The sequence below is a fragment of the Apostichopus japonicus genome, chromosome 18, assembly GCF_037975245.1.
Source record: "Apostichopus japonicus isolate 1M-3 chromosome 18, ASM3797524v1, whole genome shotgun sequence".
NCBI classification, from domain to species: Eukaryota; Metazoa; Echinodermata; class Holothuroidea; order Aspidochirotida; family Stichopodidae; genus Apostichopus; species Apostichopus japonicus.
The window spans coordinates 6862575-6875460 of NC_092578.1; the positions used below are offsets into that span (position 1 = coordinate 6862575).

General features: G+C 37.8%; 1 protein-coding gene across 5 annotated transcripts in view; it reads right to left on the minus strand.

Annotated features, from left to right (window-relative positions):
- Positions 1-6832: 6832 nt before the first annotated feature.
- The window catches only part of LOC139959182 (integrin alpha-6-like), a 51053-nt gene continuing 44999 nt past the window's right edge, over positions 6833-12886 (minus strand). For all 5 annotated transcript variants that reach the window (XM_071956784.1, XM_071956783.1, XM_071956781.1 and 2 more), the window contains one exon: positions 6833-9128. In XM_071956784.1, coding sequence (XP_071812885.1) covers positions 8976-9128 — 153 coding nt within the window. In that variant the 3' untranslated portion in view covers positions 6833-8975. The remainder of the gene's footprint in view (positions 9129-12886) is intronic.

The following is a 12886-nucleotide window of genomic DNA, read 5'->3' on the forward strand; positions in this document are numbered from 1 at the left end:
GGAAACCCCCCGCGATAAACACCCCTTGGCTCACAGTATTATGTACGTTTTAGAGTCATTATTGTACCCTGCAGCTTCCTTTGTTTAAAATGGTACCTACTCTTATTGTACCGCCTAAGTCGTTTTGTATTGTTCTTTGTTCTTGTTGCAAGTACATGTTATGGGCCAAACTAGTGGACCTTAATTGACCTGTGCCACAAGGTATTATACCTCTCTTTTGCATAACGATCTAATTTTAACGCCCGCATGACACAATTCTCGTACTTCTCGTTTTGGTTCCGCCCTCCCCGACTTTCCCGACCCTCCCCGACCCTCCCACTCCTTTCCCTTTCCATTGTACTTACGGCAAAATATGTAGTCATCGTTCCCCAATATTATCAACTTCCTATGTTTTCTCATTTTCTGTCATGTACCGTACACCTCATTCGCCCATGCAACAGGCCTTTGTCTCCGTCTTGTACACATGATGTCCCACTCTTGTGCAGATTCCTGCAAATCATCTAAAACCATTTCGGCAGATCTCACAGATGCCACCATCATTTCTTGATTAAGTGCCTGTCATCTATTACAGCTCATTATTAATCGTCAAACTTCTAAATCACCTGGCTGTTTTCTTTAAGTTACTATTAACTAATTTATTCCAATTTCTTGTTTCGGAAAGGAATGAAGGATGCATCATCATACCAAAACTAAGCCTGCTACCGGTGACTTTGGGATCCGGTGGAAGTTTCAAAGTCATGACTAATCCATATCAAAATATTTTGTCTGGAAGGACTTTGGAAGTTTTTATTTTATTTATGATACACTTCTATTGAATCCCCCTCCCCCCCCCCCCCAATTGACCTTTTCTTCGAGCTGAGTCATGAAACTGCACACAAAAGTCCAATAGGGGCCTACTAAGTAACACTGTATTGCTATTACTTCTCTGTGGAAGTGACGTAGGTATATCATTTGCATACTTAAGGATGCCTTAATATAGAAAAGTGAATTTCAATTGATGATTAGTCAGAATATGGTTACGATATTCTACCATCTTTGGAAATTATTATTGAATACATCAAGCAAACAAGCAAACAAACAAACCAGTTATCTCATCTCTGATCTTACTGATAACATGTACAACTTTTTGATGGTGACTCATCAGGGCCAGCTGTCCATTTTACCATGCAGCAAGTCCTTATCTAAATACATCCAGGGACCGTCGAACCCGGATACGGTTGAGAGGACAATTAGGATTATGTAGGTTAGGTTAGGTTGACTATCATTTAGATTGATTTTGGGATCCGACGAAGTTTCAAAGACATGACTAATCCAAATCAAAATATTTTGTCTGGAAGGACTTGGAAAGTTTTTTTTTATATATGACACACTTCTCATCAATCCCCCCCCCCCCCCAAAAGAAACACCTTCGAGCTGAGTCAACAAACTGCACACAGTAGTCCAAGCACTACTGTATTGCTATTACTTCCATTAACGTGACGTAGGTATATCATTGATTGATTGATCAATTGATTTGGTTAGTCAGAAATGTAAGTCACTGACGGCACACATGTGAGTTGTAGGTTGACTATTATTAAGATTGGCCATCGCAGAATATCAGAGCTGAGGCTGGCCCAATCGTTCTAAAAGGTCCCCAAATGTATGTGTAAACTTACCTCAACTCTTTCTATCGATTCTAATTACAAGGGTTGGGGGGGGGCGGCTGAGAAAGAAAACTATAAATTTATGTTCATGAAGTTCATTATCTTTATTTCTCATGTACTGGCATGTGTTTAGATTCGTCACTAGAGAAGGTCAGGTCCATAGCTAGGCCGGGGTACGTGCCCATCCCCCTACAGATTACTTTGCCCTCCCGCACACCCCCACCCCTCAATTGAGCCACCATCGTTTGTACAAAACTTCACAAGTTAAAGGAAACGAGTAGTGGGCCCGGCGTTAAATTGTTGGTGCCCTTTTAACTACATCCACAAAGTATTGCTGCACGTGTATGAGTCCGGACAGTTCATGTGGTAGAGAGCGCATTGGCGTGTAATTACAGACGCTACTGGATAATTTGTCCCACGGCGGTCTAGCCAAAATAAATTCTTCTCGTTTAAAGTGTTTGTTTACACGTTAAAAGTGCCAGTCTGAAATGTAAACCGCAGTTTTTCCCCATGCAGGTAGAATACCTGTCCCATGTGCTTATTGATGCATATCCAAGGTTAAATCTCAGTGATTCACTATGATATAGCGTTTATAACGTTTTTGCAGAACCGAAAAGTTTGTATAGCAATTAACTCTGTTTACGGCTTCGCTTTGTATCTGTCCTTATAAGTTGTCTTTGTGTTAAACGTAGTTGTAAAGATATGATTTTGATTATTCCTATTATTTCTTACTAATTCTTGTTATTTATGTAATTTACTCCGCTCCTCGCTTACCTGTCTCCTCACAACCTTAGCACCACGTTATACCGTGCCTACAATTTCCTGGTAAACTTTTAACACTGTGCGCCCTCTATAATCGGCTCATCCGGTCATTGCCCTACCTTCTCATCCAACCATTGAAAGTGTCTTATACACGTATTTTTTCGAGCGAATTTTCTTTTCTCGGATTTCGTCCTAACGGTAACTGAGGATTCGGGAGTTTTTCTTCCATTGGATTACTAGATAGTTTAACAGTCATTTTACAACCCGAAAAGTATCCTTTTCTTGATAGGGAAGGATTTCGGGGACTGTTTTTTAAGAGAGACCTCCGCCCTAGGTTTTTTCACCCTAGGTAAATATATATAGGCCTATATATTTATATATTCTTAATTTTCTTCAAACTTTTATTTCTTAAATACACGTTGTGTTTTGTTAGTCAGGACTAGAACACCGTTTTGACAGTGCAACCAAACTTCTCTCTTGAAAAGTGGGGACTCAAACAATGGTAGTAACTCCCCAGAGCTAAAAATAAAGGTGGGTCGTGCACTATCTGGTGTCGAAAAGCGTCAAAGGCTGGTCAAGCCTCAGAAGTGATTGTCACTGCCCCCCCCCCCTTGTCCCCGTATTTATCTTAAAAATCCCCCAAGCGGTTTCCCACCCCTCTCGTCAGGATAATGGGTCCCATCAGGTCCTCTTCCAGCGGCTCGTGTTGAAGAAGATAGACTTAAAGGCTTTGAAGACTCACCCCAAACAGCGTGCCGCCATCTTTAAAAAGTTAACTTTCCGTTGCTTCCAATTGAAGTTTTTCTCTTGTCGCTACAAAATGCAGACAGTAATGAAACGTGATACCTGTCCATCGCTGTATCGTTTGTACACTGTGCTGTGGGTATGTAATTAGACACTTGTGTACTGACTGTACACTAGTGTCTAATTACCGATGGTAGCAAGCTGTGTGTGTATTTTCTGGGATCGATGGTGGTGTCTAACACTTCTGTTACACTTCATTCGAAACTAGGTCAGGTTACCGGCATGAGACGTTTCTTTTGGCGCGAGTCTTCACACCCTTTAACCGTTCACTCATGTTCACGATCATAAAGCTACCTCGTAGCTGTTCATGTTCTGTAGGAGCGTTCATATTTTGTAGGAGTTTTTTATTCATAGTCTGTAAGAGGGAATGGGGAGGGGGGGGGGGGGGGTTCTTTTTAAATTTTAAGATGTGAATCGTATACTCTTTGCTGAAAATGTCAGTCATGGGTGCGTGAGGATGATGTCATACAGACAGTGACTTCTCAGTATATGAACCGATTTTTTATTATTTTTTTTTTAAGCTTAAACCAGCTTTGTGAACTTATTTTGATTTAAACAAAACAAAGCAAAGCCCCACTCCCCCCCCCCCCCAAAAAAGGAAAGGAGGCGACAGAAAAATAAGTTTCAAGTTTGCTCACCAGCAGTACTATTTAACAATAGTCGAAAACGAGTGGGGTTTTTGATCAAATTATTATATACCCTCATGTGGAACCGGCACTGGGGAAGGGGTGGAGTGACGTGCATTTGTAAGGTTAGCATTTTAACATTCAGTTCATATTTCTCGGGAATTCCTTCGGGCTTGTCCTTTTCTTGATGAATACCACGTACTGAGAGCTATGTAACGAATGGTTACACCATCCCGACTTTTTATCTTCTTCCTGAATAACACAAATGTACAGTTCGCCTGACCCGCTTCCCTAATTGATAACCTTTCAGTATCAGCGTCTCTATCGGTATTTTTTCCCGGTCCTATACGGCTTTCTCTTCCGAATCTCGTGAAGGACCGTCATTATCAGCCTATTTAACCTATTGACACCGAGGTAGATGGGAACGTGCAGTAAAATAGTAGGAACATGTAAGCATCATCAGAGTATTTATATAAATGAAAATCGTAATGAGTTGGAAAAATCAAGAACAGTGAAAAAACTTCCAGCCTCCACCGGGACTCAAACCCGGGCCTCCCTCTTTATATGCGGACACCCTAACCACTAGGCTATGGACGCTGATTGCATGTCCAGAGGTTCAAAACCGGTAAGGAAGGTCGTAATTTCACTGTAGGCGCTTGTCACCCGCATCGAACAACACCAGTTCTGTTTTGGTGACGTATTTGCCTTGCTCTAGAGATCAAACATAATGACAACCAACTCGAAATCATTTGTGATTCCTAAAGCCGGATCTCGAAATAGATACTTCTGTTAATGTATACATGTTTATTTACTTTGGTTATTTATGCTTCTATAGATGTGAAATCTCACTCGTATGTTATATGCAATCGGGTGTTAAAACTATGGTTCGTACGTTTATCAGGAGAGTTCTCCTCATTACGCATGTCCTTTGTGACGTCACGATTTGTTTATCTGTTAAATGCCAGTTCATAAAGTAAGATCAATTATGCGGAACTTGCCCTAACCTTTTCGTATTCCCGATTGTAAATGTTATTCATAGAATATTTGTGAGGGGAAATTACCTTACATACTAACCCAAACAACAACAGGCATTGTGAATATGGCGTGACACAGAGTCTCAAATTACTGGCAGGGTATATGAAACTTCACAAGCAGGATATAAGTTTTGTGCTGAGACTGCAGTCGCCCACACATGGTCCAGTTCTTGAATTTGTTCTCAAATTCTCCCCCTATTTCTCATTCAACATTTCGACTATTATGCAGAATATGTGATTTTTTTTGGTAATACCGAAATTTCAACGTTATACAAAGATTCTCGCCATATGACGACTATTTTCTCGAAATCTGGGCGTTTCTAAATTATTCAGACAATTTTTGTGTAGTCTCCTCGATATAGAATGTATAATTTTCGAGTCACAAATTCGGAAATTTGACCCCGTTTGTCTCACAATATCGCCTGTTGTGTCTCCAATTTTCGACTATTTCTAACAACTTTGCCGAGCTGCGTTGACGTTCTTAAAATTACGAATTTTGTTTTATACATAGAAATTTCAACTTGTTCCTCCAAACTTCGCCGAAGTTTATATCAGAGTTTCCACTTTTTTTTATCTCAACAGTTCGAATATATACTTTTATGAAAATGTCAAATATTCCTGAGATCTTAACATTTTTTTCTCAGTGTTGAGTTTTCCCTCGTATTGTGTACTAAAGCTCAAAGCAACAGAATCAGGAGAAAGGTTCATAAGTTTCATAAATATTTTGGTTTCGATTTGTTATTCGAAAGTTTAACTTTTTGGATAAAAAAATCCACATATTCATTCAAATGTCGGTGTTTTGTCGACGATTGAACTGTCCAAAGTTCCAATGTTGTAGAAATTCCGAGTAAGTCTGGAAAATTCGATGAACTATACAGCTTATGGCACTGCCGATTAATTTTTATCTAAAATACGCCATTTTTCTGCGAAATGCTTTTTTTTGGTCGCTCAGTTTACAATCTGAAACTTGGATTCTTGTTAATACTTGATCAAAAATTTAGTTAAACAACACTCAGAATAATGCATGTATTTTAACATTTTACTGTCAAAATGATAAATGCACAATTTTATCGAAAATGGTTAAATTACCGACTTCTTCATTTCACTGCAAAAGGTCACATCGTTGAACTTTGCTGCTACCTTCTTATCTACTTAACCCCCTACCCACCCCCCCCCCACATGATACTTGGTTGAAATGTGACTGACTGTACAATGATCTCAAACTATGCAATCTATGATGACTACAATGTTTCTGAATAAAATTAAACGTCTCCAAATAATCTGGGATTTTTATTTGCATGCATCTTTGTCATGGTAACAGAGGCCAAGCAATGGAGTCTGTACCGTAGTTGTATAACGTCAAACAACACATCTTTTTACTTCCCTGTAACGTCCAACGTCACTGTAATGGGACTGTAGTATGTGTTATTGATAATCGTAATATTGGTATCTATTTGACTACATTATATCCCCCTCCCCTCCCCATCCCCTTCCAAAAATATAACCAAAAAGACCGTAGATGAGCAAAAATGTAAAAAACAAAAACTTTACTTTGACTGATCAAAATTTGACTTACCATTTGAATTATTTGCATCAAAATATTTTGACATTTTCCAGCTCAATTGCCTGATCACATTATTCACTCTGTTGTGGCCAGATGCATTCACAAAATGTCCCCAATTTGGAAAATTTATATTTTTACGATACCAAATGTAACCATTACGATACCATAATGTGCATGGTTTTGACCTAAAGAGGCTGTAAATTTCCAGCAGATTTGCATTTAGCAATCGGCTTTAGTCACCAGCAGGGCCCTGGCTTTCAATTTTAGTAGGTTATTGGGGCATGACTTCTTTCCCTCCCTCCTATCTCCCAGCCCCTTCCCCCCCCCCCCCCGCCCCGAACATTTACTTAAAATCGATAGTCTGTCATCCATCACCATTGAAAGATACAAAAAAACAAGTTGTTATGGTTACAAAAATTTTCCTTTATTATTCAAAATTAGTACCATTACTTAAGTCATTCATGTTGCATAAATATTATACATGCTTGGCACAACCATAAAAATTTCATGTAAAATTTGAAGTGTTAATACTTTAGTCGAACATAGGGAGTAAACAGCAAACATTCTTGTTTTATTATCACGTTGTTTAATATTTAATTTAATTAAGCTCAGAAAAAAAGGTCTTGCTTGATGTCACAGCAAACCTAAAATTTCACAGAATTAATAGTAGTAGGCTTCTGTTCTAACTTTGGTTGTAACTTGCAAAAGACTGAATATAAATTATCCATAAAAATTACGAAATACATAAAAACAAAGAGGTCATAAAACAAGGTTATAAAATAAAGCAAAAAAAGAAAATGCGCCCCCAATATTAAACAAAGCAGCGATCTACATGAAAGAGTGAATATAAATATTCATGTAACTAATGTGGCCGATATGAATATTCATGCTATACACTAATAATGAGTGTTTTCCAAAAGAGTTAAGACAAAGATGTAAGAAAGTTTGTTGGTTTGAATCCTACAACCAACTTTTTAAAAAGAAAGTTTTAATGCACATTATTCTTTTCAGTCACTAGAAGAAGAAAACAGATTCCTGAAAGACCCAGACCACTCGATCTCAAGGAAAGACATAAAATGATCTTTAAAGGTCTCAAGGTCCTGAACTTTGCTTGAATCTAGCAAAATATTGAAAACATAAAAGCAGAATTTAGAAAAAAAATTGTGCAAGTTTACATCAGGCTTGAACACTTACTGAAAAAAAATATCCAAGGCTGTATAAAATAAAGTGAAACAGCCCAACGAACATTTTTTTTACATTGGTGGGAGGCCTTTTTTAGTTTTTGGTTCTAAACATTTGTTATTCGATTTGCTTTGGAAGAATATGCAAAATGCAGTCTGAATGATGACAACCTTTCAAAGCACACATTCATGCATGATGATCACAAAGAAGACCTCTCTAATAAAAATCTCATAAAATCAGTACTGACACAAATACTACTACTGCTACTACTTACACCAAACTATTTAGACTTTACGAAAAGAACAATACCAGGAAAATACCAATAGAAAAACTCGTCACAAATAACGTTTTGCTTTCATTTTACATGTGCTCTCTTTTCCATTTTTTTGTTGTGGTTTTTGCTTTCAATTGACGATCACCAACGACTTAATATGATTAAGTTTTGCACTAAATAACACCCCAACTGGTAAGACAATGTCTGTATTGAAAGGTCAATGGCCCGCTTCTTTATTTCAGAGTCGGTGACAATTCAATCGGTGAATTAATCACAGATTCTACCACATTTCATCTTCTAAAATTAATCTATAGTCTGTCTCCTCTAAATGCCATCGAACAAAGCGGCTGAAACAAGGTTATCAAAGAAAGCTTCCCTTATAACTACTATATATATATATTGCCATGGATGACACTGTACACAAAGATAGATTGATAAACAGTGCAATATGCATTGAGTCCTTGGGGTTGTTCTTGTGTAAGGGGAGAACCCCCTTTCTGTTTGTGACTTGGAAACAGCTGTCAAAAGGGAACCACTGCCCACAATCCCTTTTTTAAAAGCATACACTAGGTTGTGTGCTAGATCAACCAGAACAGTTTATAAACCAAGGGTTCAGATAGGAATCGACTTCCCTTTCAGTGGGATACAATTGGACGATGACGCACGCGCAGTTTAACATAGTTAATTATGCAGTTTAACATAGTTAATTATGCAGTTTAACATAGTTAATAATGCAGTTTAACATAGTTAATAATGCAGTTTAACATAGTTAATTATGCACTTTAACATAGTTAATAATGCAGTTTAACATAGTTAATAACTTGTATAACAACAGTGTACACCGAAGAAATAGGGAAACAGCAGATATGTGCATAGTAATGGGTTGTTTTATGTAACACAAAAACAAAGACCCCTTTTCTATGGTGGAATACGGCGATACAGGTTACGACTCAATTGGTATAGCTAGCTAGCCTGTGGGTTACATTCCTCTGTGATTATTGCTGCTGGCAAGCACCTAAATTCTTGGACTCTCTCTGGTGGGACCTCCTAAAGACCATCCAGGGACCGTACGAGAGCTGCTCCTCCCTACAGCTGATGGGGTTGGTTTTCTCCCGGTACCGGGGAATAGTTATACATCTCGTCGTACATCTGCCTCTTCTCCGTGCCTACTTTGGTCTCTGCATTCTTCTGGGTGACGGTGGCGTACTTGTAGCCCGTCTTTCTCTCAAAGAAACCAAACTGTCGGTCAAGAAATGTGACGAGAAAATGGGATGAGAATTGCATGTTTACAACAACAGGGAGAGATTTAAGACAAAACATGACTGGCACGGTGGCCTTTACAGTGGCATCCATGTCCCCCCTTCCTTAGTCAAGCGAATTCCACATTTTTTACGGAGATTCATATATACTGATGAGCAGTCATACATTGACACAAATGCCGATTAAAATTTTTGCCTCGGGATTCTTGAATTTGAATGGGCTAGACTGATCAATCCTAAAATACATCACAAGTTGTTTTTATTCAATATAATTCTGCCCTGATCTAAAAAGTCGTTCGGTTTTGACTTGGTTCAACGTAGGATATTGCGACATCAAACCAAAGCATTGCAAGTTAATCGACAAAGCTTTCTTATGGTTAATTGAAAATACCCACTACTATAAACTACATCGATTCTTTTAATTAGTTTTAAAGAGGCACAGCACACATATTTTGCTTTTTTTTTTGGTCACTTCAAAAGTTCAAGGAATGAGAAAGCGCTGGAAGTGACACTAGAAGGCAACACATAGTACATTCTGATTTATGTTTGAAAGATTCAAAAGCTGCATTTTACTTTGATTAAAAGCAAACAGTTTTTGGTAGGTCGAGGATTCTTCCAGGCGTCGTCAGCGGTAACTATACCTACAGTTTTTTTTGGAGCTTGCAGATATATCCATAAACCAAGCTAGCTATCATGCGTTCTTAGGAACGAATGAATCCTCGGTCATAGCAGTGACACTAGAAGACAACACAGTACATTATGGGTTCACTTTGCTTTACGCTTGAGAGATTCAAAAGCTGCATTTAACGTATAATATTTGATTCAAACCAAATAGTTTCTTGGGAGGTCAAGGATTTTTCTGGACATTGGTGACTGTATCTACCGATTTTGGAGGTTCTGCTGGGTGTCATGGAAGTGACAATAGAAGTAAGCACATTATATACATTCTGGGTGTACTTTGCTTCAGATTCAAAAGCTTCATTTTACATTTGCTTGTAACAAAAAAGTGCTACTCTGATGAAATTATGTAATATTTGCACATAACTGGATACCTGTACCAAATAAGTAAAGCCAACTAAATTGACAGTCTGGTCTGCAAACTCTGTTAAGGGGGCAAGGGGAGGGGCAAAAGTTGGTGGGGAAAAAACTCCAGAGGTTGGAAACTAGTTTTTGGACGTTGCATATAAGACAGCTTTCATACATTTTCAGCAGCCATTCTCTGGAATGTGGGGTGTGGTGGGGTGCGGTCTGCTGGGTCATGGATGAATCCTCAAGGGAGCTCCTGGGTCATGTGTCAATGGTTTGCAGACCTCTGCACTAAATTAATTTAGTGTCCCACAAATTTACTATAACCTTTATTATTCCATTAATAATAAAAAAAAATTCTCGGGTAGTCCAGTTCTCTTTGAAACCTGTCAAGCACGATACCTCCAAGATTGTGACAAATTCAATGTGAAAATGCAGCTTCCAATTCCAGAGAAGTGCTACCATGCTAGAATAGTAAGGCCATTTTAGCAGACTTTTTTTAAGGCTCTTAATATACCAGGTGGCAAATAAGGGAGAAAAATTTAGCGTATGAACTATAAATATTGAAGAAGCATAGTTATGAAGGAAGAGGTATGCCTTGGAAATATTTTACCCCTTTTTCATGCCCCACAGTCACTATATGGCTGTGAGGAAACCCCTAAAGGAGTTTCTAGCAAAAGACTTGAAATTTCATTAAAAAAAAAAACTTTGCTATCAGTTTAGAAAATAATATTTAAGACTAATAAAAACCCATTAATTACTAGTGTTTGCAACACTTTAAGCATTCCTTGTTTTATTCCCTTGAATTTTTCTGTCAATGCCTGTTTCAGTTTTCAGATTTTTATAACAGCAATCTTATTATTTATTTATTGGTAAAGAACAAAAAAAATGACAGGACGGTAATTATCGCAGTAACCTCTCGCACACAAACACAAACGAGACAAGACAAAAACATTTTAACAAAACGACTCGTCATAATTCGACGCACCGTTTTCATAAAATTCACAGAATTAGCACCGCAATTTCACTGACAGATTTTGAAAGCTACAGCGAGAATTGTCTGGTGCAAACTACATGGGGAATAGCTGCAGTGTGTGGAATAACAATACCTTTGGGGGGATACTATACGCACATACATAAAGTCAAATAAAATAACATGTAAAAAGTGCCACATATCAGGAATCCCCGGCTGCCCGCCCGCCCTCCACCAACCTCTTTTATCTTGGGTTGCTGTAACACCACAACCGTTGTCTTCACCACAAGCAACATATAAGAATATCATGACACATTACATAACATGCATAGCAGCATTTTTACGAAGTATCGTACGGTGCCATGTTTGAGATTATCAGCTATTTTGGAAGTTAACATATCAGCAACACCGTAGCTTGCAACTTCAGGGAAGTTTGTAGGTAAGACGAAGGGGTACAAGCTATTGCAAAACGTCAGTTTAGATCAGAAACAAAGCCAAGGTAATTACTCCCTTGTTGTAAATAAGATTTTAACATCGTCTATGTGTTTAAACGATTGGATAGAATCCTCAGAAAGAAGTCGTTTGTTAGTAGAAAATGAACCGTACCCTTATACTTGTAATAAATAAATCTCTGATCACCAGAAGATGAAATGGGAAGACTTGATGATTTACATTACAAAGTTTGAATGTTTTAAACATATCTTAGGAAACTAAAATCATGGTATCCTGAGGATAAACTGGTGGTGCGGGGGAGGGAGGGGAGGATGAGGGAGGCAGGCAATTGCTAATAATAAAAGGAAAATCAAAATATCCATCTATCCAATCCATGTGGGGAAAATGGGCTGAATGAGGTATGGCACATGAACATAATATACAACAATATTTGATAGCATTAAAATGTGCTGTCCATAATTTTACACCTTTTGGTTCTAGAAATACATAATGAAATGGGGAGGGGGTTGTTGGTAAGGGGTGTTAATGAAAAGGTTCTGATTATTAAAGAAAATTTTGATGGAGAGTTTGTTCCTGTGAAACAGAAAATGTTTACTAACTGTAGTACTTGCCCCACACAGACACCATAGGACATGCCAGTCTATGTAAGAATACTAACAACCAAACCATTAAAGATATAGAGGGCTGGGTAAAGGATTCATCGTCAGAAAACTCACATTCATTGCCAAAATAGTCTCAAAAAGATCATGATGATGTTTTGTTTATTTATCTTTGATCATTTCTTTGATCATATCATTTGATCACTTGATGATATCATTATCTTTGATTAATTATTTTTTATCTTTGATCTTTTATTTATCTTTGATCATTTCTTTGATCATATCATTTGATCAGATTTGATCTAATCTGATCATTGTATAGATTTGATCATTATCTTTGATTATATTTTTTTTTTTTTATCTCTGATTTATTTTGATCATGATGTTGATGATGATTTAAGATGTGATTATGGTATTGTGGATGTTTGGATGTGGTCAATCATTGATTCATGTACATGCATGTCATCAATGATTGAATTTTCCAGGATAGCACAAGCTGGGTTTACAAAGAGTTTTGGCAGCTTGTAACATCATGTTAAAAAGTCAAAACAAACACAGCAATTTTTTTTTGGAAAAGTTGGCAGAAGGTTAGCTAGAGAAGGGAAGAAAAGGCCTATGATTCTAGCTTAAAACGCTGATAAAAATATATCATACACTCCCCATTGTGATATAACTTCAGGAATTGCA